General features: G+C 41.7%; 1 protein-coding gene across 1 annotated transcript; it reads right to left on the bottom strand.

Moving 5' to 3' along the window:
• Positions 1–337: 337 nt before the first annotated feature.
• On the bottom strand, positions 338–24,617 carry Zw10 (zw10 kinetochore protein). The gene is made up of 16 exons (XM_031344654.1): positions 24,351–24,617; positions 22,392–22,526; positions 20,135–20,236; positions 19,889–19,966; positions 19,580–19,739; positions 18,295–18,447; positions 16,477–16,668; positions 13,353–13,516; positions 11,692–11,874; positions 9,386–9,624; positions 7,129–7,200; positions 5,398–5,567; positions 4,616–4,746; positions 3,673–3,804; positions 2,743–2,945; positions 338–912 (listed from the first exon to the last, which is right to left on the bottom strand). Exons 1-16 carry the CDS (start codon positions 24,453–24,455, stop codon positions 792–794), a joined length of 2,340 nt encoding a protein of 779 aa, XP_031200514.1. The 5' UTR covers positions 24,456–24,617; the 3' UTR covers positions 338–791.
• Positions 24,618–27,066: the final 2,449 nt, after the last annotated feature.

Here is a 27,066-nt window from a genome sequence, read left to right as displayed (position 1 = left end):
ACATGAACTACAGAGCAGAATCCAACTCAAAGGAAGGGCACGGCGGTGAGACCTCAGTGAGGGACACAGACTTCAGGAAAAGAAAAAGCATGGAAGAAAAACTGGGTTTGGGGGACTGGAAAGAAGGCTTGGCGGTTAAGAACACTGACTGCTCTTCCTGAAGTCCTGAGTTCAATTCCCAGCAACCACATGGCGGCTCACAACCATCTTCTGGTATGTCTGAAGACAGTGACAGTGTACTTACATAATAAAATAAATAAACCTTAAAAAAGAAAAGAGAAGAAAACTGGGTTTTGATCTCTTTTGCCTTAGTACATGTTATTAAAGACACCCACTCTCAACTCTGAAAGGCATTATTTACTGGAAAGAAATATTATATAAGAGGTTTGCCCAATAAGTAATGTGCCCTTAATACCCACCACCCCCCTCAAAAAAAATGTATTTTACAAATTCTGAACCCTAACTTTGGAATGTCCAAAGCCAGGGTCTAAAATTATAATGTATACAACTCTCAAGAGGGCCTGGGAGCAAATCGCTCTGTGGAGCAGATTCATACTTGACAGGGGCAGCTGCGACAGTCAATGAACCCATAGTGCTTTGCTTAAATTGATCATCTTAATGTCCAGTTCAGAAAACCTTCGTCCAGGCCAGGACGTTCTTATGTGAAGTCACGCTTCCATGATATGTTGGTTCACCAAAACCAATTAGTAATTCTGAGACGTTTTGAAGGAAATAATTACACCAAAGAAAGGAGGAACCCAGAGTCATGAGAGGCTTTCTCCAAGGAGGAGCTACTTAATCTTAGCAAGGGCAGCCGCTCTTCTTTCTGTGTTCTGGAACAAGGCACGGATTAAAGCTTTTACTTCGCCGGAAGGGAATGCAGTTGCCAGGGGCCCTTTTCCATCTGCCCACCTGCAAAACAAGACAGGTTCTATTTCCTATGATGTCTAGGAGAAGCCAGACCTTAAATTGTCTTACTTGATGCAAACACTTAAGTGGAATTAAATAAATCCTGTGAGGCCCACTCTTCTTTAGCTACTGCTGCTCATGGTTGTGTCTGGCACCAGCACTGCTAGAGAGTAGAGGCAGGGAGAGATGGCTCCTACACTGCAGGGAGAGATGGCTCCTACACTGCAGGGAGAGATGGCTCCAGCACTGCAGGGAGAGATGGCTCCAGCACTGCAGGGAGAGATGGCTCCAGCACTGCCAGAGAGTAGAGGCAGGGAGAGATGGCTCCAGCACTGCAGGGAGAGATGGCTCCTACACTGCAGGGAGAGATGGCTCCTACACTGCAGGGAGAGATGGCTCCTACACTGCAGGGAGAGATGGCTCCGAGTAAGAGCACTGAGCACTAGCTGCTCGTTCAGAGGACCAGGATTCAATTCCCAGAACCTAAATGGCAGCTCACAAACATCTGTAATTCCAGTCCAAGGGATCAGACATATTCTTCTAGTGTCTATGGGTACCAGGCACACATGTGGTACACAGACATATATGTACACAAACTTCCCATACACATAAGTAAATCTTAAAAAAAGAAAAAAGAAAGTAAGAAAGAAAGAAAAGAAAAGGCTAGAGCCACATATGGTAACTCATAGCTGCAATTGAAGCACTTGGAAGGCAGAAACAGGAGGATCGTTTGAAATTCAAGGCCAACCTGGTGTCCATAACAATTCCTAGACTGCAGTATATAATAAGACCTTGTGTGGAAAGACATAAAAGGTCTTTCCTGTTGAGGGGTGTGGTGCTTAGGCTCCGACACCAGGGGTTCTCAACCTTCCTCATGTTGTGCTGACCCCCAACCACAAAACTGTTAGTTGCTTCTTTCTTAACTGCAATTTTGCTACTGTTATGAATCATAACATAAATATCTTATATGCAACCCCTGTGAAAGAGTTGGTCAAACCCCAAAGGAGTTTTAGCTCTCAGGTTGAGAGCCATCATCCTTAACCATTGCATTCCCTGCAGAAAAAGAGCTGGTCATTCAAAAAATGGCTTCCTACTAAATACTTAAGATTTAACACTTACTCTTTTCTTTTTTCATAATTTATTTATTGATTCACTTTCCATTCTGATCTCAGGTCCCCCTCCCTCCTCTCCTCCCAATCCTACACTCACAACTCCCTTCCTCCATTCCCTTGTCGCCCTCCCAGAGAAGGGGCTGCCCCTTTTTAATTCAACTGCAGTGCTGGGGTGATCTCGTCATTCTAAAAATGCATCATCCAAGTGTAAGAAGGATGAACTTCTAATTAAAAATCACCAGCGCGTCTACACTGCATGTCAAAACCACATTTCCTATCAAAACAGTAAGAATGAAAATCATTTAAACATGAGAAGTAGTCATGAGATCTGCCCTATGAAATACTACTAAAAGGCCTCAACCTCTACAGTGGAACATGAAATTCTTGCCTGAATAATTTTAAGAAACAGAAGGGCTTCGAAAAACCAAGAAAAAACAAAAAAGAAAGAAAGAAAGAAAGAAAGAAAGAAAGAAAGAAAGAAAGAAAGAAAGAAAGACAGACAGACAAGAAACAGAGGGGCCACAGATGTGGTTCAGTAGTAGAGGGCTTGCCTAGCATGCACAAGACCGTAGGTTCAATAACCTGCAAGATACACACACACACACACACACACACACACACACACACACACTGTGGAGGGAGGGGGCAACTGCCATTGGTGATCCCAACCCTCTTTCCTGACCATGTACAAAACAGGCCTCTACAGAAAACACATACGCACCGATCTCCAATTTCTTGCAAGCTAGCTTGTAGCATTATCATGAGTTCTTTGAAAGGCATCCATTTGGACACATAGACTGGAACCTCTTCTTGGTATTTCTTGTTTTTATTTTCATCAGATAGAGGTACAAACACTTGTGGCCCTTCATCCATCACTGTTTTGCACAGGGAATACAATCTATCACCATCTTCAGTCGAGATGTCCTAGTTTAGCACAAAGGGAACATAACAGAATAGAACTGAGCCAAAGGGCAGGGCAGATCAGATGTTTTCCCAGTAATGTAGCACATCTTACTAGTCACTAGATCCAATCAGATCTCTGAAAACCCTCCTGAAGCTAGAATGATATAAGCTGTATGTCAGTCAATGGCTAGCACAGGCTCTGCACAGGAGCCTGTGTCCCCAGCACAATGCTATAAACAGCTGCTATGAAGGACAGTGCCACCACAAGGAAGGGTTTGGTTGACCTATGCTTTGAAGGTCACCTAGCTACATCCAGGCAATTATCCTCATAGTATCACCTACAGTCCACTCTACTGTGCAGTGTGTTGGCAAAGTGGTACCCTGCACAGACCGTGTTCACATAGCTAAATTAAATTACTTAGCTCATCTGCAGAACAAATGACTTCATACTAAGTAATATGTCTTGGGACAACTGCCCAGTTTCCAATGTCCCCATTCCTAATTTAGATGCTAGACTAAAGTCCCACAATCCTACTTTCTTATCTAGGTATAAAACAGATGAACAAGTTCCCAGCCAAACAGAATTTAGATAAGCCTAGAACCAACCAAACCAACAGCATGAAGAAGACATGAAAGGACCAATCTTTTGTACCATTTGTGCCCATTAAAACAAGGCTGCAACATCACTTTCTTAATAAAGTCTCGGGGTAGGACAGGACTTGCACTCCAAGTATCCATCAGCTCTTACCTCTAGTGCAGTGATCCTGCCCATCACCTCAGCAATCGCTGTGTTTAGCAAGGTCCCCATAGCCTTGCAGTATATGTTCACCGGCAGGACATCCTGCCACACGATCCCAAGTCTCTTTAGCTGGTGCAGCACCTAGAGAAGGAGATGGCTGTGAGTCACACTCATCATTTAATGTGAGAAGTAAAATGGGAGAAAGAAGAGATACAGAAGTGAGGTAACGGAGATGCTGTGGCTCTTGAGTGTTTAACCTCTGTGCTACCTTTGAGAGAAGAAAAACAGACTCATCATCCTGAGGAGGGAGCACCACAGTGAAGAGGTAAATCAGCAGAGGGAGAGAGAAACTAAATGTGGTGTGTACACAATGGAACACTGCCCACCCACAAAGACTGAAGTCACGCCACTTGCAAAAAAACATACACAGCTGGAAATGATCACTGCAAGCTAATTAAGTCAGTCTCAGCAGACACGGATCACAGCTTTGCTCAATTGTGGTTCCAAGATCTTACACAGACCCGTAATATAACGTATGTATACATGGCATGAAAGTGGAGCAAAAGGGGACAAAGGGACTTAGCATTTGACATGAAAGGCAAAAAAAGGAAAGGAGCAGAGGTTAAATGCTCTATCAATGCTTGTATGCAAATGTCTTTAGAAAACCCAGTCCATATACAATGACTAAACACCAATGACGTGGGGGCAGGGGACTCACTTAAGACAAGAGTAGAGAAGAAAACTTCTACTTAATTTTTTTCACAATGATTCAATATTATTGAGTCAATGGAAAGATGGGTTTCACTTGCCTCAGTAGAACAGAAAAAAGACTTTACACACAGCTGTCACAAGCATCTAGACTTTCCAAAAGGGAGCACAAGTTTCATCTGATGGACTTATTAGGTGGAATGAGGGACCTCTAAGGACCTTGGCGCCTACATCAGCCTCCTACCTGCCTCACAGCCTTGCTCGCTGCAGAATAATTCTCTTCGTCGTCCATGTTTGCAAAGCTCCTAGCACTTGATAATCTCTCCAGAAGTTCTCCTTTCTGTGCCCGCATTTGCGCCAAGAAACACTCCGTCCCTACAGAGGGAAAGCAAAGAAGTGTAAACCTGTTGAACCACTGCAAAACACGGGTGGGAGAGCTGAGCATAAGACTGTCAGCTGACGTGTATGAGAACAGCCACATTTTAAAACATCACTAAGTGGGTTTGTTGTAAATAATGATGCTGAATCTACTTAGCCAGTCCCTCTGACCCTCTCACAGCATAACAGATAAACCTTTTCCAACAGTTTCCCTGGGATATGAGACAGCTAAGAAAAATCACTTCTATAGAAAAGCAGCTTACTGTTCCAATGTCTATACCACTGATGGAGAGCATCTACAACTGAAAAGCTGGGTGAACATTTAGATTCTAAACTTTTCTCCAGGTACTCTCATAATAAATATCGATTTACCATACAAATGTGACCCTCTCCTGTCACAAGTGACTTGGTGGTGTCAATGCATTCCGACAATAAAGTCTGGCGTGCCAACATACCACAAAATCATGTTATGAAAAAATAATGTTTACACAAAGATGACATCCATTTTACAGGATAACACAGATTAGAAGGCCTCCCACACTCTTAAGACATGTAGTCCATCACTAACTCCTAACCACCTTGGCTAGTAAACTACAAAGATACCAGGCTATAAACATCACATTTCCCCAGGTGTGAAATATCAGTTACCAAGTCTTCTGAAGCCAGGTACAAGGTCCACAAAGGTGGTCGTGCCATCGCAAAGAATGGGGGAGAGCCGCAATCTGAACTGATGGCCAAGGGTCAGCAAGTGGTGAGCAATATACATGCAGTTGTTATGGTGAATGGCAGCCAACTGGGGGAGCTTCTGAAGGTTCTCCCTAGGCCAAGAGGAAGGGCAGAAAAGGAAACCACCTGTTGCTAAAGTTGAGCTTTCTGGAAAGTCATCTGTGCTCTAAGGTGGCAGCCTTGGCTTTCCACACTATCTACCTCATAAGTGCTGATCACAACAAAACACACTGTAGCTCTCACTCTCATTCAGTGAGCCGTGCCAGCCTGGCTTCAGCCACCAAACTATCCCAGTGGAGTGCTGGAGAGGTGTCACCAACTACAAATGCTTGCTGTTGTTGCACAGGGCCTGAGTTTGGTCCCCAGTATCCAAGTCAGGTGGTTCATAACCATCTGTAATTCCAGCTCCAAGGGAATCCAACTTCTGGCCTCTGTGGGCATTTGCACAAGGACATACACACACACACACACACACACACACACACACACACAAGTTAAAAAAAAACCTATCCCAATAACTAACCAAAAAGAAAAGCCAAGTAAATAACTGTGGAAGTGTTACTTTTAGCACAGGAAACACAGTAAACTGTACATTCTGCCCTTAAAATTCAGCCAGGAGAAATACAGTTCACTTTCCCCTGAACTCCCATTTCACTAATATAATGAAACACTGAAATCACATTAGAATCTGATTTAAGAATATATAGATGTTTAAACTTTACCCATGCAAGTCCTTTGAAGTTGACTACAGACCAGAATCACATGGAAAAATTTAGTATGCAAAGATATTTAGAATTTTCCCCAAACAGATTAATCACAACCTATGAGAATGAAACCAGGCATTTTTACTTTCTGAAATCTCCACAGATGATTCTTTTTTTTTAACCCAGAATTGAATTCACTGCTTCAATTCTTCCACACAAATTAGTGTCTACCCAGTTGAGGATGAAACCCTCTGAGAAGGTTTGAAGAGGTATGGCCTCACAGACGCACGTGTTTGAATGCCTGGCTGTGAGGAATGGCAGTATGAGGAGGTGTGGCGTTGGAGGAAGTGTGTTACTGTAAGGGCAGGCTTTGAGACCTCCTATGCTCAAGGTATACTCAGTGTAGCACACAGCCTCCTTCTGCTTCCTACTGATCAAGATGTAAAGCTCTCAATTTCTTCTCCAGCACCATGTCTGCCCTGAATGCCACCGTGCTTCTCTCCATGACAATAAATGTATGAAACTGTAAGCCAGTCCCAGTTAAATGTTTTCCTTTATAAGAGTTGCCATAGCCGGGAGGTGGTGGCACATGCCTTTAATCCCAGCACTTGGGAGGCAGAGGCAGGCAGATTTCTGAGTTCGAGGCCAGCCTGGTCTACAGAGTGAGTTCCAGGACAGCCAGGGCTATATAGAGAAACCATGTCTCAAAAAACAAACAAACAAACAAACAAACAAACTGGACACAGTTCTTTTGAACTTCTTATGTGTATGCTACCTTCCTACCCACAAAATCACTGTACATGCATGGTAATACCTACAGCCTTTACAAGGTCTCAATTTGTGTACTAACTGTGAATGTTAATCACCATCTTTGGTGAAAATACAAAGCTACTGGTTTTAACCTGACTCAACAATTAGAGGTCCAATTGTACAGAAATGAGATACTCACTTGTGGTATGTTGGCACCACGTCATGGAACAAATGGAAGATATTTCTCACTGAGTAGAAGAGCTGGACAGCACTGGAAGGAAAACAAACACTAAGAGAAATCCTACAGAATGAAGCAGGCATTCTAGTACTGAAGGTCATGTGATAAAAACCACCGCTGCAGAAAACACACACCGTGGTCACTGCCGGAAAACACCGTGGACCTCAGTGGAGACACTCAAGCAGTATCACTAAACTGAACTTCTTTTCTAAAAGTTGGATACATTAACAACCTTCAGAAAGCGAGCCTTCAACCCAAGGCCTCATCTCCACTTAGCCATTTGTGCTCTGCCAGCACCCAAAGTACCCTTCCAGTGACAGACAGAGTTAAGCCTCAAGCAAATGTCACCCACTTCCTGATGCATTCTGCAAAGGGCATCAACAGTCAGGCTGACTTTCAGCTTTCACCTTTCCCCCTTCTTCCCCAATGCAAAGAGATGAAGCAACATTTTTGAGAATAGAATCTAACCCTCAAGACCCTTTGCCCTTTAAATCTGATCTTTAACTACCTAAAGATCACTATTAAGATACATTTAAAAGGCTGTGTGTGTGTGTGTGTGTGTGTGTGTGTGTGTGTGTGTGTGTGTGGTAGGAGGAGGGCAGGGAAACTTGGCCTCCAAAATGAACCTTAAAAGAAAAAAATAGCCAGGCAGTGGTGGTGCATGCCTTTAATCCCAGCACTTGGGAGGCAGAGGCAGGCAGATTTCTGAGTTCGAGGCCAGCCTGGTCTACAGAGTGAGTTCCAGGACAGCCAGGGCTATACAGAGAAACCCTGTCTCGAAAAAACCAAAAAAAGAAAAAAATATATTAATTTGAGGAAATAATGTCAATTGTTTACCTTGCCAAAAGAGCACACTCATCCTTTAAAAAGAAACAGAATTTTTTCACAGGGTCACTGAATGGCTCAGCAAACAATAGCTCTCTCAGAAACCTAGTGATCCGAGTGTGACCTCAGAGCCCAAGTAAAGGTGGAAGAAAGAACTGATTCCACAAGCCAGGCAGTGGTGGCACATGCCTTTAATCCCAGCACTTGGGAGGCAGAGGCAGGTGGATTTCTGAGTTTGAGGCCAGCCTGATCTACAGAGTGAGTTCCAGGACAGCCAGGGCTACACAGAGAAACCCTATCTCGAAAATAAATAAATAAATAAATAAATAAATAAATAAATAAATAAATAAAAATTGATTCCACAAAGTTGTCCTCTGACTTCCACATGTGCCATAGCATGATTAAGAACATATACATGCATATACACTAATAAGAAAAATAAATATACACTTTTCTTTCTAACTAATTGTAGTTATGGCAGTATTTGGAAACGTGTTCTATCCAGAGCAACATAAAACAGATATAAAACAGAGTATCTGCACACAGAAATAACCCAAGACCTGAGGATACAATGGCTAACTCAAGCCTAAACTCCACAGCTTTTCTTAAGGCTGAGAACAGCTCCACACAGACTCACACTGAATGGCTTTTATAGGACCAGTTCTATAATCAACTGGCTAGCCTGCCAGTTTTTTCCACAGGAGCTGCTTCACTGAGACCACAGAGCCTTTCAAAACAAAAAGATTCAATATGAGATGTGAAATGGAGCCTGAGGCACCCTGAACACACCAGAGATTAGGAGGAGCCATCTTGAAAAGGTGAAGCCATATCTGCCGTGTGTTCTACTTCCTAAGAAAATTGACTCTTCCTGCTGTGGCATGTTGCTGCTAGGTGGAGTTGAAAGATGCCATTCTCAGGTCAGGTCCCTCTGGCTCTCCAGGCTCATGTGGTGCTGCCGCATGTGGTATAACCACCGCAATTATCCAGCAATGAGCATTTCAGTATTAACCCTTTTCAAAGGAGTGCTCTTGGTCTTCTGCCTGTGCTTTCTTATGTAACAGCCTTTGACCACAGACAGCTAAAACTTGACAAAAATTAAAGTGTCACTTACTAAAAAGTAAAAACAATTTTCAATGCCAAATAAGCCTACATATCTATCCACATGTTTATCTATTTCTTGGTTTCTTCTTTCATACTTGGATTGTACCAGGTAACCCAAGCTAGCCCAGATCTTGCTTTGTAGGCCAGGCTGACTTCAACTTTACACTCCTGCCTCAGCCTTCCAAGTGCTGCAGTATGAACATGAACCAACATGTCCAGCTAGCATCTGCTTTAACCCTTTTACACCTGTGTTACTGTAAGGAAATGACAGAGATCAAGTTATCTATGTTACCATTGGTCGCTACTTGTTGTTGCCTCCAGTAAAGTCTGATAAGCGAGCTCCATTAACTTCTTCACAGCCTCGCTGATGCGGCATGTGGGTAAAGAAAAGGACTGAGGGTCCAGTGAGGTCTCAGGCTCTAAGTTCCCAGCGCTGGTGAACTGCACTTTGCACACCTGCTGTACTTGTAACTTCTGATCAGCATCAGGACTGGGTAAGTCTGGTAAGCTTTCCTTACAATCAGGACCAATCTAAAATTCAAACACAGCAACAGAAAAGGCTGTTTCCAAGAAAATGCAAACTCAAGCACACAGCAAAGGCTAAAGACTTGAACTCAAGGCTTCCATGTTGATGGAGCCATGGCCCTATAGGTTGACTAGAAGATCCTCACACAAGTGGCCTGATTTAAAGACTGAATGGTCTTCACTGATAGCACATCTGAAGAAACAATCACATGTACTGTGGGATTCTTTTTTTTTTTTAAAGATTTATTTATTTATATATACAGTGTTATACAGAGGTGGATGCTCCCAGCCAACCACTGAACTGAGCATAAGATCCCCAATGGAAGAGCTAGAAAAAGGACCTAAGGAGCTGAAGGAGCTTGCAGCCCCATAGGAAGAACAATATAAACCAACCAGTACCCCCCAGAACTCCCAGGGATTAAACCAACCAAAGAGTACACATGGAGGGGCCCATGGCTCCAAGTGCATATATAGCAGAGGATGACCTTGTTGGACATCAATGGGAGGAGAGGCCCTTGGTCCTGAGAAAGCTGAGATGCCCCCAGTATAGGGGAATGCCAGGACAGGGAAGCAGAAGTGGATGGGTTGGTGAGCAGGAGGAGGGGGGATAGGATAGGGAGTTTTCAGAGGGGAAACCAGGAAAGGGGATGACATTTGAAATGTAAATAAAGAAAATACATATAAAAAAATTATTTATTTATAAATACAGTGTTCTGCCTGCACGTATGCCTCCATGCCAGAAGCGGGCACCAGATCTCATTATTGATGGTTATAATCTACCATGTGGTTGCTGGAAATTGAACTCAGGACCTCTAGAAGATCAGCCAGTGCTCTTAACCTCTGAGCCATCTCACCAGCACCCCGGGATTTTTTAATATTAACGGAAAAGCAAAGATTTGGAGAAATCAAAAAGACCTGCAAAACTCATCATCTCAGCTCTCATAAAAACTCCAAGTTGTCTCAAAACGTGTTAATACCTGTGTGCTTCAAATGGCTAAAAACTTTGTTGGAACGGACACAATAATGGGCCACTCTGAGGAAAATGAGGAATGCAGAAGAATGGACTAAGCCCAGTGCCTGAGCTGAATATGGTAGACACCTTTAATCCCAGCACTTAGGAGGCAGGGAAAATGGATCTCTGAATTCGAGGCCACTGGTCTACATAATAAGTTCGATGCTGGCCAGGATTACAGTGAAACCCTGACTAAAAAAAAAAAAAAAAAAAAAAAAAAAAAAAAAAAAAAAAAAAAAAAAAAAAAAAAAAAAAAAAAAAAAAAAAAAAGAAAAGAAAAGAAAAGAAAGTAGAATCCAGTGCCCTCCATGCCATTTCAGGCAACTCAGAAAAATGGCTTAGAATCTATTAATAGGTTGCCTTAGTCTGTGTTTTAGTGATGTTCAGTATGGTTCTGTAACACTTTGCATTTACCAAATAGTATTATATATATATGTGTGCCATATATATTACATAAATACATGTGTATCATGTTTATATATATATCATATATCAAATATTATTTTTAATATATTATGTATATTGTATATATGTAAATATTTAAATATATATGGATATATATGATATAAAACCAAAAAAAGCCCAAAATTATCAAGAGTCAAATAGTAAACTGTTCTTCATGTAAGTTCACTCCCATTGCAAGTAATTATTTATACCTTTAAGAAAAACATTTATTTTGCTTTTATGTGTGTGTGTGCATGCATGCACATGGGCATGCACGTATGTGAAGGAAGGTGCCATGGGAACAAGAACATCTCACAACAGGCCACATTCTCTACACATAATACAGTCCAAGCACATATATCCTGACATGACGACGACAGGAACAATTTGCTTTGTAATTTCGAAAACAGCAATGTACAACATTTGTACAGACTTTCTCAGTTTATACGGTTGCTTCCAAGTACATACTTTATCTGGGACTCTCAAGACTCAAAGGAAAGGGAGACAACAGCAGCACTCTGAAGAGGACCATTTGTCTCCAAGAGCTTGGCAACCGCCACTACACAAGGCTGGAAACGGAGCTGCTTCCCATAACAGATGCAGTAAGCCCCAAGTACCTTCACAGTGTTGTGGATCTCAGAGGTCATTAGATTTCTAGCCGCCACAATCACATCCTGGCACTTCTTATTAGCAAAATGACAATTGATATTGCGAGCATATCTCAGCAAGTCAGTAGTATCTCCTTTTAAAAATCTCATTTCCTTTAGGGACTTTTCAAATTCTTCTGTGGACTGTATGATCTGACAAAGACAAGCATAAGAAAAAAAGAAAAGAATTATATACAGTTATCCCTCAGTATGTTCTGGGAATTAGCTCCAGAACCCTCAGAAATTACAATCCATGGTTGTTCAAGTCCTTTGTATAAGAAAGCACACTGTTTACATACAAACTATGTTCACTCTCTCATATACTTAACTCATCTCTAGTTTCTAGTACTTATCAGAATGTAAATACTATGTAAATAGACACCATTCCTCTGAAACTCCACAGTTTCACAAAAACTGACAGGAAGAACTGTCATCTAAATCTAGTACAAATTTTTCCCCAAATATTGTCAGTCAACAGTCAGGCTAAACCTATAGACACTGTAGATCAACTGTACATACATATCAAAATGACAATTTCTTTTTTTGTTGGTTTTTTTTGTTGTTGTTTTTTTTCGAGATAGGGTTTCTCTGTATAGCCCTGGCTATCCTGGAAATCACTCTGTAGACTAGGCTGTCCTCAAACTCAAAAATCCACCTGCCTCTGCCTCCCAAGTGCTGGGATTAAAGGCATGTGCCACCACTGCCTGGCTCCCCTTGACTTATTAACCATCTTTCTCCCCTACCTTTGGACAGTGGGCTAGAAGAGAGTTTGAAGCATTTAAGAACCATTATTAAAATAGGTTCTGAGAAACCTAAGCCAACACAAGATGGCCATTTAGGCCCTCAATTACTCAGTTTAAAACTATACATTCTAGTAGCTGGAGAGATAGCTCAGCAGTTAAGAGCACTGCCTGCTCTTGCAGAAAGCTGGGGTTTAATTGGCAGCACTCACATGGTAGCTCCCAACCATCTCTAACTTCAGTTTCAGAAGATCTGATGCCCACTCCTTATCTCCAGAGGCACCAGGCACACGATGCACATACATACAACTCAGGCCAAACACTCCTATGCATCTTTTAAAGAATTAAAATTAAAAATAAATTTTAATTATACATTCTTCCAACCCTAGATTCATTTGGAAGAGAATCTTCAATAGAATTTGAAGACTCCAATAACCGTGTCAAGATCTTATAAATAAACACCCTTATTTTAGCATTCAAGCAAGCACTAAAAAGAGGGTACCACAAAATAGCTATTACAGCTGATAAAAGTATCAAAATTTTTAAAAAGGCATAAAAAAGCATACTTTCTTAGTCAAAGAGGCAGGAAGCCAAAAAAGAAATGAAGTTACTTGTTATTTTCACTCATTAATAATTTTTGATTTTGGTTTTTCCAGACAGGGTTTCTCTGGGTAGCCCTGGAACTCACTCTGTAGACCAGGCTGGCCTCAATCTAATAGGGATCTGCCTGCCTCTGCCTCTGCCTCTCAGGTGCTGGAATTAAAGGCATGTGCCACCATTGCCTGGCTTTTAATAGTAACAGTTTTCTTAAGGGTATAACTTAAGAACAAAAGATCCAAACACAGCATAGGACTTTCTTGACTGAAAGCCTGGTATCTCTCCACTCTTTACCTCTTCGTACTCCTGTAGCTTGCTGCTGTTTGTGGGAATAGAGTAAACCAAGCAGTTTCTGATGAGGCACTCAGACAGGTCCTCCCAGATCAGCTCACCAAGCATCTCAGCCAACACGATCTCAGGAGCTTTTCCAATTTCTAGGTCAGCATCAAGAGGCAAATCTGAATTCAAAGGAAAAGGTCTTAGACACACAGTCCTGACAAATTTGTAATCCCTGGTTTTCTAAAATGCCTCAGTTTTAAGATGGTGGGCAGAACAGGATTCTGGATGGCCAGGGTAACACAGAGAAAACAAAAATATCTATGAGTTAAAATAAAAAGGTGGTGGGAAAGAAAATCAGCACAGACAATGCCACAGGTGCCTCAACAGGCTGCGCATGTGTTCACAATGCACTGTGTAACTCAGAACTGTTTACTCTCTGCTCAGATGGGCCCTGCTCACCACAGCACTCCTGCACTCTTCCGCAATACACATTATGCCCACTACATTGTAACTGTCTACCCATAAGCCATTACTACTCTGACTATATAACAAGCATTCCAAGTTAAAACTAGTTTTTAATAAAACCCTACAAAACCTTACTTTTCTTTTTAATAAAAGAAAAAAGCAAAAAACAAAAGAAAGAACACTGTACTTTTCCATCTCTGTATATGATCTGGGAATTTATCCTAAGCAAAGTCTCAGTAAGTTACATGAAATCACACTGCCTAGTCTGCCAAGCACTGTCTTAGTGCCTCCTTTATAGTTTATCTGATGGTTAGTTTTTTCAAGGTACCTTGGGACCATTATATTTAGAACAGCATATTTATCATTTAAATACCAGTTAGGGGCCAACTGATTAGCTCAGTGGGTAAAGCTGCTTACCACTCCAGCTTAATGACCTACCATCAATTCCCAGAACATGCACATGGTAGGAGAACTGACCCCCAAATTGTCCTTCAACATTTACACTCAGGCTGTGGTCAACAAGTAAATATAAAGCCAGGTGATAGTGGCACACACTTTTAATCCTAGCACTTAAGAGACAGAGACAGCCTGCTCTAAGAGTTAGTTCCAGGACAGCCAGGGCTATACAGAGAAACCCTGTCTTGAAGAAAACCAATAACTAAATAAATATGAAAGAAAAGAAAGAAGGGGGAAAAGCCAAGATGTTGGTGCTTTCTTTTCAACTCCATTCCAGCTTTTTGCTGAACAGATTATAAAAAGTAAAGTCATTACAGATGTTAAAAAAAAAAAATGAAACAACAAACAAACCAGTTTACATACATGCCAACACTATAAATTATCCCTGGATTACAAATGACAACAAAAATGGGCTCTTTGTCACTGCTCATGAGTTACTTTCAGAAAGTCTACTGAAACCATGTCATATCTTCATTGAAATAAAGGAATGCTTGCTAAACATGTGGATTGGGGAGAGGGGTGTAATACAGAATTAGACAGGATCTTACTCTGTAGCCCAGGCTAGCCTGGAAGTCACTGTGACCCTCCTCCCTCAGCCCACGGTCTGCTGACAGTACAAGCATAAACAGCCACATCAAACTATATTTCTCACTGATCTCATATAAAAAATATGGGGGGGGGCTATCACTTGTCACTTGCTAAGGACTAGTATCCCCATAAAATGCTTTGGCTGAAGTCCTAACTGCCAATACGAAGGCACTGGGAAGCAGAGCCAGCAACTGCCAGCGGCAGGCAGGAAGACCGCAGTCTGTGATCACAGTAAGTTCCAGGCCAGGCAATGAGATGCTTGTCTCAAAGAAAATCAAAACAAAGTGACAAAATTGTATTTCTTCCTAACAATCAGGAGATGGACACGGAGGAACATAGCTATGATCCAGCCTTAGGAGGCTAAGGCAGGAGTGACAGTTAAAGGAGTTCTGCCCCTATCAAAGTTACACTGAGAATTCCTTGCTTTGTATCTAAATCACTTATACAAAAATAAATAATTTACAAATGTTAGGAAGGCCCATGAATAGCAACCTTTTTAAAGTGTTTAAAATTTTTCCTCAGAAGAATGCTGGCTGGAACATTCCACAAGACTGCTGAGGGAAGCAAGGAGAACATAAATCAAACAGACTAGAAATAGCAGCATTGTTTTAAAAGACTAGAAGAAGCTTCTATTGTTTTTTGTTTGTTTGTTTGTTTTTTAAGTCAGGGTTTCTCTGTGTACCTTGGCTGTCCTAGAACTCACTCTGTAGACCAGGCTGGCCTCTCACTCAGAGACTCACCTGCCTCTGCCTCCCAAGTGCTGGGATTAAAGCTGAGCATCACCATCATCTGACTCAGAAGAAACTTTTGTTAAGAGGAGAGTGCAAAACAGGGAAATTCAGGCTGGAGAGATGGCTCAGCAGTTAAGAGCACTGACTGCTCTTCCAGAGGTCTTGGGTTCAATTGCCAGCAACTACATCATGGCTCACAACAATCTGTAATGAGATCTGATGCCTTCTTCTGGTATGTCTGAAGACAGTTACAGTGTACTCACATAAATAAAATAAATAAATCTTTAAAAAAAAAAAAACAGAATTTCTAATGCAAGTGCATAAAAATTACCAATAGGCCGGGCAGTGGTGGCGCACACCTTTAATCGCAGCACTTGATAGGCAGAGGCAGGTGGATTTTCTGAGTTCAAGGCCAGCCTGGTCTACAGAGTGAGTTCCAGGACAGTCAGGGCTATGCAGAGAAACCCTGTCTCAAAAAACAAAAACAAAAACAAAAAATTACCTATAGGCCAAGTGGTAATGTAATTTGTTCCTGATATTGTTCCTCATTTGTTTGCATCAGGTTAATGGGAATTTTCCTATGGAAATAAATACAACAGACCTGGCTCATTTCTCTTATTAAGGCAAGTGTCCCAAAATATGATGTTATCAGATGTCCAAGAAGAGATGTACATCCTAGACTCTAGCTAAAATACCATTAAAATACAGGCTCTGAGGTATCACTAATGACCCGAGAAGGCAAAGGGAAAAACTATAAATTAGGCAAGAAGACAGGGTCTACTATGTTTGTTCCTATGGCGTGACTTACCGTAGATAACAGCCCTTTTGCTCTAAGAACAACACTTGTGGAAATAGTATGCACGTTTCCCAATTGTAAAAGGCTGTTTTGGTGTACACACCTAGAAGCTGTTTCTGGAGCACTTCCAGTACCAATCGGATCTTTGCAAAAGCTTCGGGTGGTGACGGATGTTCCAAGTCGGTCGTCAGAGACTGGAAACAAATGCTAACTGAACTCGGCTGCCTTTCAATCACCGCATGGAGCGACGGGCAAGTCACCAGAGGCTTAAGTATATACTTCAACAGCATCTGACCTGAAATCATTGCCATGGGGACACTCATCAACAACCACTAGAAATACGCTACTCATATATGAAATTCCCAAAAGTAAAGAAAGGAAAAAGAGTAAGACATTAATTGATTCAAAAACATAAAAAATTAAAATTTAAAAATCAGGAGCTGCCTTTAATCCCAGCACTTGGGAGGCAGAGGCAGGTGGATCTCTGGGAGACTGAGCCAGTCTACAAAGTGATTCTAGTACAGCCAGAGAAATCCTGTTTCGAACAAACAAACAAACAAACAAACAAAGAGACATTAAGGGCTGAAGAGATGGCTCAGAGGTTAAGAGAATTTCTTGTTACTGCATAGTACCCAAGTTCAATTCTTAACAACCACATGTGGCTCACAACCATTCATAACTCCAGTTCCAGGGGATCTGATGCCCTCTTCTCCAATGTATCCTTGATACAGATATACACACAATCAAAACCTCATATATATATATATATATATATATAAAATAAATCTAAAAATATCATCACTACAAGAAACCTCTAAGGAATATATGTGCCAAAATTATACATCATGAGGAATGAAGAGATGGCTCAAGGTAAGAGCATTGGCTACTCTTACAAAGGAATTGGGTTCAATTCCTAGCATCCACATGACAACTCAAAATTGTCTATAAATCCAGTTTCAGGGGATCTCACATCTTCCATGGATACCAAACACACAGAGTACCCATATATATAAGTAGGCAAATTAGCCATATACATAAAAATGAGTAAATTTCACAAAAACAAAATATACCCAGGCTGGAGAGATGGTTCAGCAGTTAAGAGCATTGACTGCTCTTCCAGAGGTTCTGAGTTCAATTCCCAGTTACCACATGGTGGCTCACAACCATCTGTAATGGTCATCCAATGCCATCTTCTGGTATGACTGAGGACAGTGACAGTACATCCACATACATGAAATCTTTAGAAAAAATTTAAAAATAAAAAATAAAATCTCAAAATATGCCCATGAAATTACATACTACAGGTTTTCCCAGAGTATCTTTCCTACATAAAAACTTTTTTTTGTTTGTTTATTTTTTTCGAGACAGGGTTTCTCTGTATAGCCCTGGAACTCACTCTACAGACCAGGCTGGTCTTGAACTCAGATCCGCCTGCCTCTGCCTCCCAAGTGCTGGGCTTAAAGGCGTGCGCTGCCACCACCACCCGGCCACATAAAAACTTTTAAGTTATTCAAAACCAATAGCTGCAAAAACTAAGAACTAGTTAGGTTTTTTTTTCTTTAAATATTTATTTATTTATATACATGAGTACACTGTCACTGTACACCAGAAGAAGGCATCAGATCCCATTACAGATGGTTGTGAGCCACCATATATTTGCTAGGAATTGAACTTAGAACCTCTGAAAGAGAAGTCAGTGCTCTCAACCGCTAAGCCATCTCTCCAGCCCAAGAAATCATTTTTAAAAAGGGCCCATGCATTACTTAAAAAAAAAAAAAAAAGGATTTGTGACCATTCCCTTTGATGGATTATTAAGCCAAACACTGTCACTAATATTCCCCTCCAAAGTTTATTAACTCTTCAGTCATCCCTTTAACACTGGACCTTCTGAAACTTAAACTGAATGAAACAAATCATTTACCAAATGACTTCAGCTTGGTGGGTAATTCTCCAAGAATGGAAAACGCCAAGAGGACAGAACCGATAGATGGCAGCGGAGTCATCTCCTCTTTCTCGGGCTGCTCAGTGCATAAATGAAGCTCTGTTTGTAGACAAGATTCTAAGCTGCTGGTATCTAAGAAATGGGAGAAAATATCAGCTGTCTTAGCAATGAATGTGATCATCTCCTCTCAGTACTTCCTCTACTGAGATTCCTAAGCACAGCTTCATTATAATATGCTTATAATGTGTTTAACTGTGATATTCATGCCCTATGTACTGCTTCCGAACAGAAAATGCTCTTTTTTTGTTTTGGTACATCCAAAGAATCAGATTAAATGCAAAACAAGATATGCCAGGAAGAAATGCTACCTAAACATATGCAGAATGATTAAAAGGAATCAAGAACTGCAAAGTGAGCTCATTTCCCAGACCTTCCACACACTGGCACCACAAAACCAGTGTATAACAGGTGTAATAAGGAGTATGATACCAGAAAGACTTCAACACTCCTGACAGCTTCACATCTAAAACTTTCTGTATCATTTCTTTCAAAACACTAGGCGATATGCAATACATAACACACAGAAATGGGAGCAAAGTGGATATAGGAAACAGAGCAGGATGGGGTTTACTCTGAAATACACTAAATTTCAAAATCCAACACAGGAAAATGTATGTCCTTCACAAACCTCTTCCTAGGTTTCTTTTCTTTTTTTTTAAGATATTATTTATTTATTATATGTAAGTACACTGTAGCTGTCTTCAGACGCACCAGAAGAGGGCATCAGATCTCATTACAGGTGGTTGTGAGCTACCATGTGGTTGCTGGGATTTGAACTCAGGACCTTTGGAAAAGCAGTCAGTGCTCTTCCCCGCTGAGCCATCTCAGCAGCCCCCCTAGGTTTCATTCTAAGGTACATAATTACCAAAGTAAGCTCACTCTAAGAAGTGAGAGGAAAAAGAAAAGGGGATGGGGGTTAAATATGACCAAAATATATTATCTATTTTATGAAATATCATCATGAAATCTATTACTATACACAATATATTCTTTTGTTATGCATAATATATACTAATCAGAGAGATGAAAACCGTTCCTGTGAAAACAGAGATCAGAAGTAAATAAATGAAATAGTGAAAAATGAAATTAATATATTACTAAGTGAAACATTCTTGTGTTTTAGTACTAAATATTTAGGATGTATTCAGGGGTCAACGTGGTTCAGGCAGATTAAGCAAAGCAGTCCACCTGAGGCCAGCAGCACCTTTTGACGGCGGGAACTTCCATACAACCAGCTTCTGCCAGTCTTCTCCGAGGTGGTAAAGTATGTTCTGCTTCTGTATGGTGAGCTCCATGCTGAGAGACTTCAACATCTTTAAGTCAAAGCATTTTCTGGATTTTAATAACTTCAAGCATTCGTGTGCCTGGTAGTAAAACGGGATCACTGTTAAACATCTCCTCTAGATTCATAGAAAAATTAGAGCCCACTTGCTGGATGACAAAGGGCAGAAGAGACACAAACATGTCAGAAGTAAGGACAGCACTAACTGCTGGGACATCAGAGCGTGCGTACCTTCTCCAGGTGCTGAGCCGCAGGAATGTACTTCTTCTCTGCTAAGGCACTGTTATACTCTTCAATAGCAGAAGAAAACTGAGAAAGAAACGTTCAGATTAGCAGGCATTTGAGCTTCTATGTCTATTTTAAACATCAGCTTGTCACATGTGAAAACACCATTTTGTCAGGGAGCATCAGAACAATTAGAAGAGACAACCTCCTCCTCACCGCCTTAACAGGAAGGCCCCAGCTCAGCTTCATTACCTCTTGCAGTTGTTTGAGCAAATTCAGGACTACAGAATCTCTTTCCAGCTGCTGCTTCAAGTTTGTAAACTCAACAGTTGATATGTGAAGATCCCGACAGACCTAATTTATGCAACAAATGTGTAAGCACTTTTAAGCATTACCACATCAAAGGAATAAAACATGGATAACCTATCACTAAGCCTTAGTTCCCTGGTGGAATTTATGTTGAAATCTAAACACAGTTCTGACAGACATAAAAGCACAGAAGATGATTAAGAGAGGCTGGGCCCAGGTTCAAAGCCTTACTCTATACAAGAATGCCATTATCAGGTCGATGAGACGGCTCAATGAGTAAAGTTCATTCACTCATTTACCCACCAAGCCGATGACCTGAGTCTTAGCGGGAAGCATCTGACACAAAACAGACAGACAAAAATCCACAAAGAATGCCCATTTCCATCAACATCAACTGTCAAGTCACCTTCTCGTCTTTTTTCTGTTTGAGACAATTCAGCCCTTGGCTAGCCTGGCACTCTCTAGGTTGGAGACCAATTTGGTTTCAAACTCATGGAGATGTGCCTGCCTCTGCCTCATCACCCTGCTCTAAACACCTGTCTTTCAAGTAGAGCTCATCACTTGGATTACTACAAAGACATCCACAATGGCAAGTGAGTGTGATTCTTTTTTAATGTTGAAGAAAAATCCACTTCTCACTCTATCCCACTCTCTCAAGGCCTATGCATCATTAATTTTTCTCCCTTCTGTGTTTTAAGTTCCCTGTATCTCATTCTTCATTCACTCATGAAGTAACGAGACACGAGAGCATGGAAGGTACCTCACACCAGATTTAAATAGGTTGAGTTTTTCCCACCATGGGAACCATTCCCTCACTTGAGCAAGCATCCTATCTCTTCTCAGCAATTGCCTTCCTCTCCCCCTCCTTCACATCAACAAGCTTTTCTAACAATGACACAGGCAGATGCTGTCGTAACTCCTTACCTCAGCCAGTCTACATCTCAGTGTTAGGAAGGTTTTAGTTCCCCCAGTCCATCAAAACCATCCTTGTCAAAACACTGATTTTTCTCTGCTCCACCCAAAGCCTATCTCGCCAATACCAAGCTAACACACTCCTTCCTACTTTCTTTCCTCCTCCCCTCCTCTCCTTGTTCCATGGTCCCATTCTCTAATGCTTTTCCATGTCTGGAGACATGTTCTGATTGCCACACTGAAGGAGGGCTGGCATCTAGTGAATAAAGGTCAGGGAGAAGAGCAGCTATGATGTATAGGACAGAACCACTCAGCCTAAAATATCAAGAGCCAAGGGTCTAGATTAGCTTCATTGAGCAGACAGCTTGAGCCTCAGTTATCCTTGGCTCCTAAAGCACACCACATCTCCATCTCCTAGATGTAAAGCACGAGGCCACAGAGCATGGGAGGACAAGGAGAGCAAGAGTCCTCTGCAAGTTCATGGGACATCATCCCATAAGTAGAAGAGCTGTGGTGAATAACGCAAGCCATCTCATAAACAGCCAAATTCAAGAAAGATTGTTCTGACACTTAAATGTCTGAGGCCAGCTGCAGATCTAAGAGAATGCTATTAAAAGATGAAAGGGTGGTTGCGCAGAATGACACAAGGCTCCAGTCTCTAATTTTAGCTTCTGGGGATGAGGAAACTGGAGCATTGCAAACACAAGGCCACCGTGGGCTACACGGTGAACTCTAGGGAGGTCCAAGTTGCACAGAAAGACCTTTGGGGGGTAGGGATGGAAGAAGCATTTTAACTAGGAAAAGATCAAAGACCAAATTCTAAGCATTTTCATATAATGAAGTCCTGAGATTTTCTTTAATTGAAAAAATTCCATTCAGCCTAGAGAGATGGCTCAGCTGTTAAGAGCACTACCACTCTTCCAAAGGTCCTGGGTTCAATACCTAGCTCACAACCATCTGATGCCCTCTTCTGGTGTGTTTGAAGACAGCGACCGTGTACTCACATACATAAAATAAATAAATCTTAAAAAATAATCTATTTAAATGTAAGACAGTATTATTTTCACTAAGATAAAAGTTACAGTAAGAGGAAGTGATATAACTGAGTTTGAGAAGTATTTCTAATTTAGAACTGAAGTCACCCTACCATTGTTTGGTTTGACCTCTATTTACCAACAAGGAAAAGAAGGTCCTGAAATGTTTCACAGGATAGTCTTGGAAACCAAGAGGTTAATGCAAGGCCTCCCTAAGAAATCTAACTTTACCCAAGACAACAATCTCTACTTACCTCAGTCTCTATCCTGGATTTCAGCTGGTCGATGTCATTAGATAGAGTGTCCACCTGGGTGACAAGGGCCTGCGCACTCTGCATGGTAGGCAGGAACTCACTGTACTTCTTGCTGATCATATTGCATACCTCACCCTATAATACAAGACAGGAAGTACATGACAGTGAAATGAATCAGGAACATCATTAAAAATGCACGGCCTTTTCTAATGTTAGAACTTTATCAAGTTACCCACAGCCAAGGGTTTCCTTTAAAAATATTTCATTCATCTCTAAAATGTAGGAAGACAAAAATTCCCAAACCCCAACGATGCACAAGATCTGTACAGAACAGACTCTGGAAATAAGAAAGATGGAGTTAAACGTCTCACAATAAACTACATCATACTCTGTCCACAAATTTTAATCATCTACCTAAACATAGAAATCCATAATCTGTATAGCTTAATTTACTGATTTCTATCTTCTTTTTTGTTTGTTTGTTTTTTGTTTTTTCAAGACAGGGTTTCTCTGTTTAGCCCTGGCTGTCCTGGAACTCACTCTGTAGACTAGGCTGGCCTCGAACTCAGAAATTCTCCTGCTTCTGCCTCCCAAAATGCTGGGATTAAAGACGTGCGCCACACTGCCCAGCAATTTCTATCTTCTTGGTTACAAAATTTTCATCCTAAAACTCCTCAAATGATAAGAGGGGCTAGGGAGATGTCTCCGATGATAAAGGTGCTTGCCACCAAGCCTGATGACGTTGGATTCCTGGGACCCACACTGTAAAATGAAAGAACTGACTCCCACAAGCTGTCCTCTGATCTCCACACCTACAATGTGGCATACATGCCCCCACAAACATACACACATGAATAAGTTTTTTTATAAAGGATTGAGTCTTGTTATCTCCCTTAATTCAAAGCAACTTAATACCTTCTTGAACACTCTACACTATGTAAATTATGCTTGCCCACAAACTAATTCCTTTTATGTAGGAAAGATACTATTCTCCAAAAAGCTGGAGATGCAAGGAATATGCCTGCTTGGGGCACAGAAAGTAGTTCTTGGGTGACTTAAGATTCAAGCTTATATATGAAACAAATACAAGTGCAATGTTCTCGTCCAAGATCATTAGAAAGTCATTAAAAAAAAAAAGTAAGCCACACTACAGAAATGCCAGTGGCATGAATACATAAAATTAAGAAAGCTAACATCAAAAATTGTTAGGAGCCGTGTGGTGGTGCAGGCTTTTAATTCCAGCACTCAGGAGGCAGAGGCAGGCGATCCAGTTCTACAAAGCTTGAGTCCAGGACAACCAGGGCTATTACACGGAGAAACCCTGTCTAGAAAAGCCAAAAAAAAGGAAAAGAAGAAGAAAGTAAGAAAACGAGTTCTTAGGTAGCACCTACCAAGCTTGCTCTCTTTAGTCCAGACTTAGTGAGGTGCACGTCATTTTCAAAGAAAGCCACTGAAGCTATGGCTTGCCCGGTAACACTAATACAAAGTGAAACTATGGGTGTGAACCGCAAATCCATGCAGGTACCAGCTCACCAGCCCTCAGCATGCCTCAAGTTCCGTGCGTGAAGTAATACTTTTATAAACATATTCAACCAGATAAAAGAAAATCCGAGGAGAATGGTGCGACTTTCCTAGAACTATTACATTCATCCATAAATGAAGGAGTGGGTAGAGATGACAGATAGGGTGGCTGTCCTGTCCTATGTGGACATCCGGGCTTCCAGTTCCACCTCCGGCTCCGCAGGTTTCTTCAGTCTTCCTCACCGGCTCACTCTTGCCCAACTTGGCCCCACTCCCCACCACTAAACAGCCACGGCCCATCCTCCTCATAGTCCCAGGCCTTGGTTTCCAACCGCTCTGCGGCCGCGCTCCAAGCAGCCCACACACTTCTGAGCCTCCAACTCAGGAGGCTCCGCACCCGGATCTCCCTAGCGGTAGCAGCCTGTGGCCCGCCCTCACCTTGATCTCCTCCACTCGCCGGGTCAGGTGGCTGATCCTGGTGCCCAGATCCTCCTTCTCCAGGCTCCCGGAGTGGGCCAAGACTTCTGTCACGAAAGAGGCCATCGCCACGAAGCTTACCCACACCAACACGACAGGTCACTTCAGCGGCCAGCGCCGCACCTCGGGTCCCGCCAGCGGCCTCACCGCACGGCCTGCCGGGAAACTGAGTTCTACGGAGCCCGGCGCTCGCGCACAGGCGAGGGTCACACTCCACTTCCCAGCAGGCCCTGCGACGTCAGACGTCGGCTGTTTCAGCGGCATCTGGGAGGCATCAACGTGCGCAGGCGTGATCCGTGTCCTACGGGTTTTCAAATGCTAGTCTGTTCCCGCCAGTTTTTTGTTTTTTTCTTCTTCTTGTATTTTGGATTGGTTTGGTTCGGTTTGCTCTAGAAGTTGTGGAATGTTTCAGGTAATAATCTTTTATGGCCCTCCCCATACTCAGTAACGTTTTCCTGTGAGACTATCTAGCTCGATACTTACAGAATCGTCTGGATCTTTTTTGTTGGATGTTCATTCATTCATTAGGTGCAGTAGTTGACTGAGTCTACGAGAGTTTTGCCCTCTGGAATTGTGCGAAGAAAGTGACATCTCATAAGTGAAAGGATCCCCACAATTGCATTTGTTTGTTTGTTTGTTTGTTGATAGTGCTTCATATTTAGTATATTGATACATGGGTACAGTACAAATTCATACTTAGTGTAACGGTCCTGTGTGTGCTAAAGACATTCTTTTGTAAAACCTTCTAAGAATGTATGAATGTTTTGTCTGTGTCCATAGAAGTCAGAAAAAGGCAACGGATTCTCCGAAACTGGACATCAGATGGTGCGAGCCACCATGTGGATGCTGGGAATTGAATCCAGGACCTGAGTAAGGGCAACGAGTGCTTCTAGCCAGAGAGCCATCTATACAACCCCTAAAACAAGATTCTTATCTCTTCCTATCAGAGATTACAAATACGTTTCGCCAAAAGCTTTTTTAAAAGTTGTTTTGAAGGGCTGGAGATTTTAGAATTTTAGAAATGTATCAGTAGGAATGTATAATGTATGACCTTTACCTAAAAGGGCATGGAAAACCTCTGTAAACAGCCAAGAATGTAGGCCTGCTAGTTCCAGAAACCAGTCCCTCTGCAAAGGCAGACATCTAGGTGTTTCTAGGGAGCAGTCAATCACAAAGTAAATTATAATGACAATGATAAAGCCACATTCTTAATAATGAGTGTGCAGGATGTTTTCCTTATGACCCTGACTAAATCAGGGGTTGGGTCCCTTTAGAATTTTCCACTGTTTTTTGTTATGTTTCCTTGGTAACTCCCTCACCCCCCTAGTTTGTGATTTTTCCCTTTAAATACCCCTTACTCCTCGTGCTCTGGGTCGAACTCTGGCCTGCAAGGTTACGAGTTTGATCCTGATACCAGCCTATCCCAAATAAACCTCGTGTGCTTGCAGCAAGATCGGTCTCTCCTGAGTTTGGGTGGTCATGTCATCCCGAGACTTGAGTGAGGATCTCCCGAGCTCCAGAGGTCTTTCAGTTTAGTTTTAAAGTTTTCAGCGATTTTTTTTTTTTTTGGCTTGTTTTGAGACATGGTCTCTGTAGCCCTGTAACTACAAACTCATATTAAATTTATAGCTATCCTGCCTCAGCCTCCTGCATACAGGGATTATACACTTATTCCACTATGTCCAGCTATCCATAGCTTTTTAAAACTATTTCATTAATGAAGGTTAGGAAAGTGTTATGTGCAGATGAGATCACTCGTTCACTTTGCAAAACAGGCTGACCCAAAGACAGCAGCTGATTCCAAAACGCATTATTACCAAGACAGCTCTCGTCGTGGGAGAGGGTACATGCTGTAAGAGCATCTTGTCTCCTTTATACACATTTTGTTACTTGGCTGGCAGAGCAAGCAAGCGGTTTACAAAAGCCAAATGGAATGTCGTTGGCACAGCAATATCATAAAGTATAAACTTAACAGAGACAAGGGTGCAGATACAAATCAGTAGGGATTGAGAACAGATGGTATCTGTCTCCCTTACCTTCCAGGAGCAGGCAATAAAACCAACAAACAAGATGAAGTTTATACAAATGTCATCTTTTCTTTTGCTAATTTACCCTTTGTCTTAGTTTATTGATGATTGCTAGGAAAATTCTTCAACTGAGAGCTTGACATTTTGTGACCTTTAACTGAGAGATAGCCTTGTGGAGGACCAGGGTTCCAGTCGTGAGGCAACTCACAAACACCTGTAATTTCAATTCTAGGGAATCTAATGTCTTCATTTGATCTCTGAGAGTTCCTGTACATATATGATGCACATGTATACCCTGAGACACATACACATAAAAGAGATACTAAAAATAATAAAATTGTTTCATTGTTGTTATGTATTGCATACTTAAAGATATTCACACTGTATCGTATGATTCTTTTTTCTATAAAAATAAAATAGAGTTACAGGCCATACATGGTCACACATAATTTTTAATACAAAATTTCAGCACTGTGGAAGCAAAGACAGGCAAATATCTGTGACTCTGAGGTGAGCCTGTATTACTAGTGAGTTCCAAACTTGCAGGGTTACAAAGACCTTGTCTCAAAAACTGAAGTGTGTGTCTGTGGTATGTGGTGTGTGGGTGTGGGTGTGGGTGGTGGTGGTGGGGTGTGGGTGTGGTGGGTGTG

The sequence above is a fragment of the Mastomys coucha genome, unplaced genomic scaffold (assembly GCF_008632895.1).
Source record: "Mastomys coucha isolate ucsf_1 unplaced genomic scaffold, UCSF_Mcou_1 pScaffold23, whole genome shotgun sequence".
In the NCBI taxonomy this organism is placed as follows: domain Eukaryota; kingdom Metazoa; phylum Chordata; class Mammalia; order Rodentia; family Muridae; genus Mastomys; species Mastomys coucha.
Note: the sequence above shows the minus strand (reverse complement) of the source record. Positions and strands in the feature narration are given on the sequence as shown.

What these genes read in the sequence shown, in the direction of transcription:
- Zw10 (XM_031344654.1), bottom strand. Translation starts at nt 24,455, where the DNA reads ATGGCCTCTTTCGTGACAGAAGTCTTGGCCCACTCCGGGAGCCTGGAG. An exon ending in TGCTCAAACAACTGCAAGAG is followed by an intron (nt 19,967 to 20,134) that starts GTAATGAAGCTG and finishes TTTCTTTCTCAG; the next exon opens with TTTTCTTCTGCTATTGAAGA. An exon ending in AGATCCACAACACTGTGAAG is followed by an intron (nt 9,625 to 11,691) that starts GTACTTGGGGCT and finishes TTTGAATTTTAG; the next exon opens with ATTGGTCCTGATTGTAAGGA.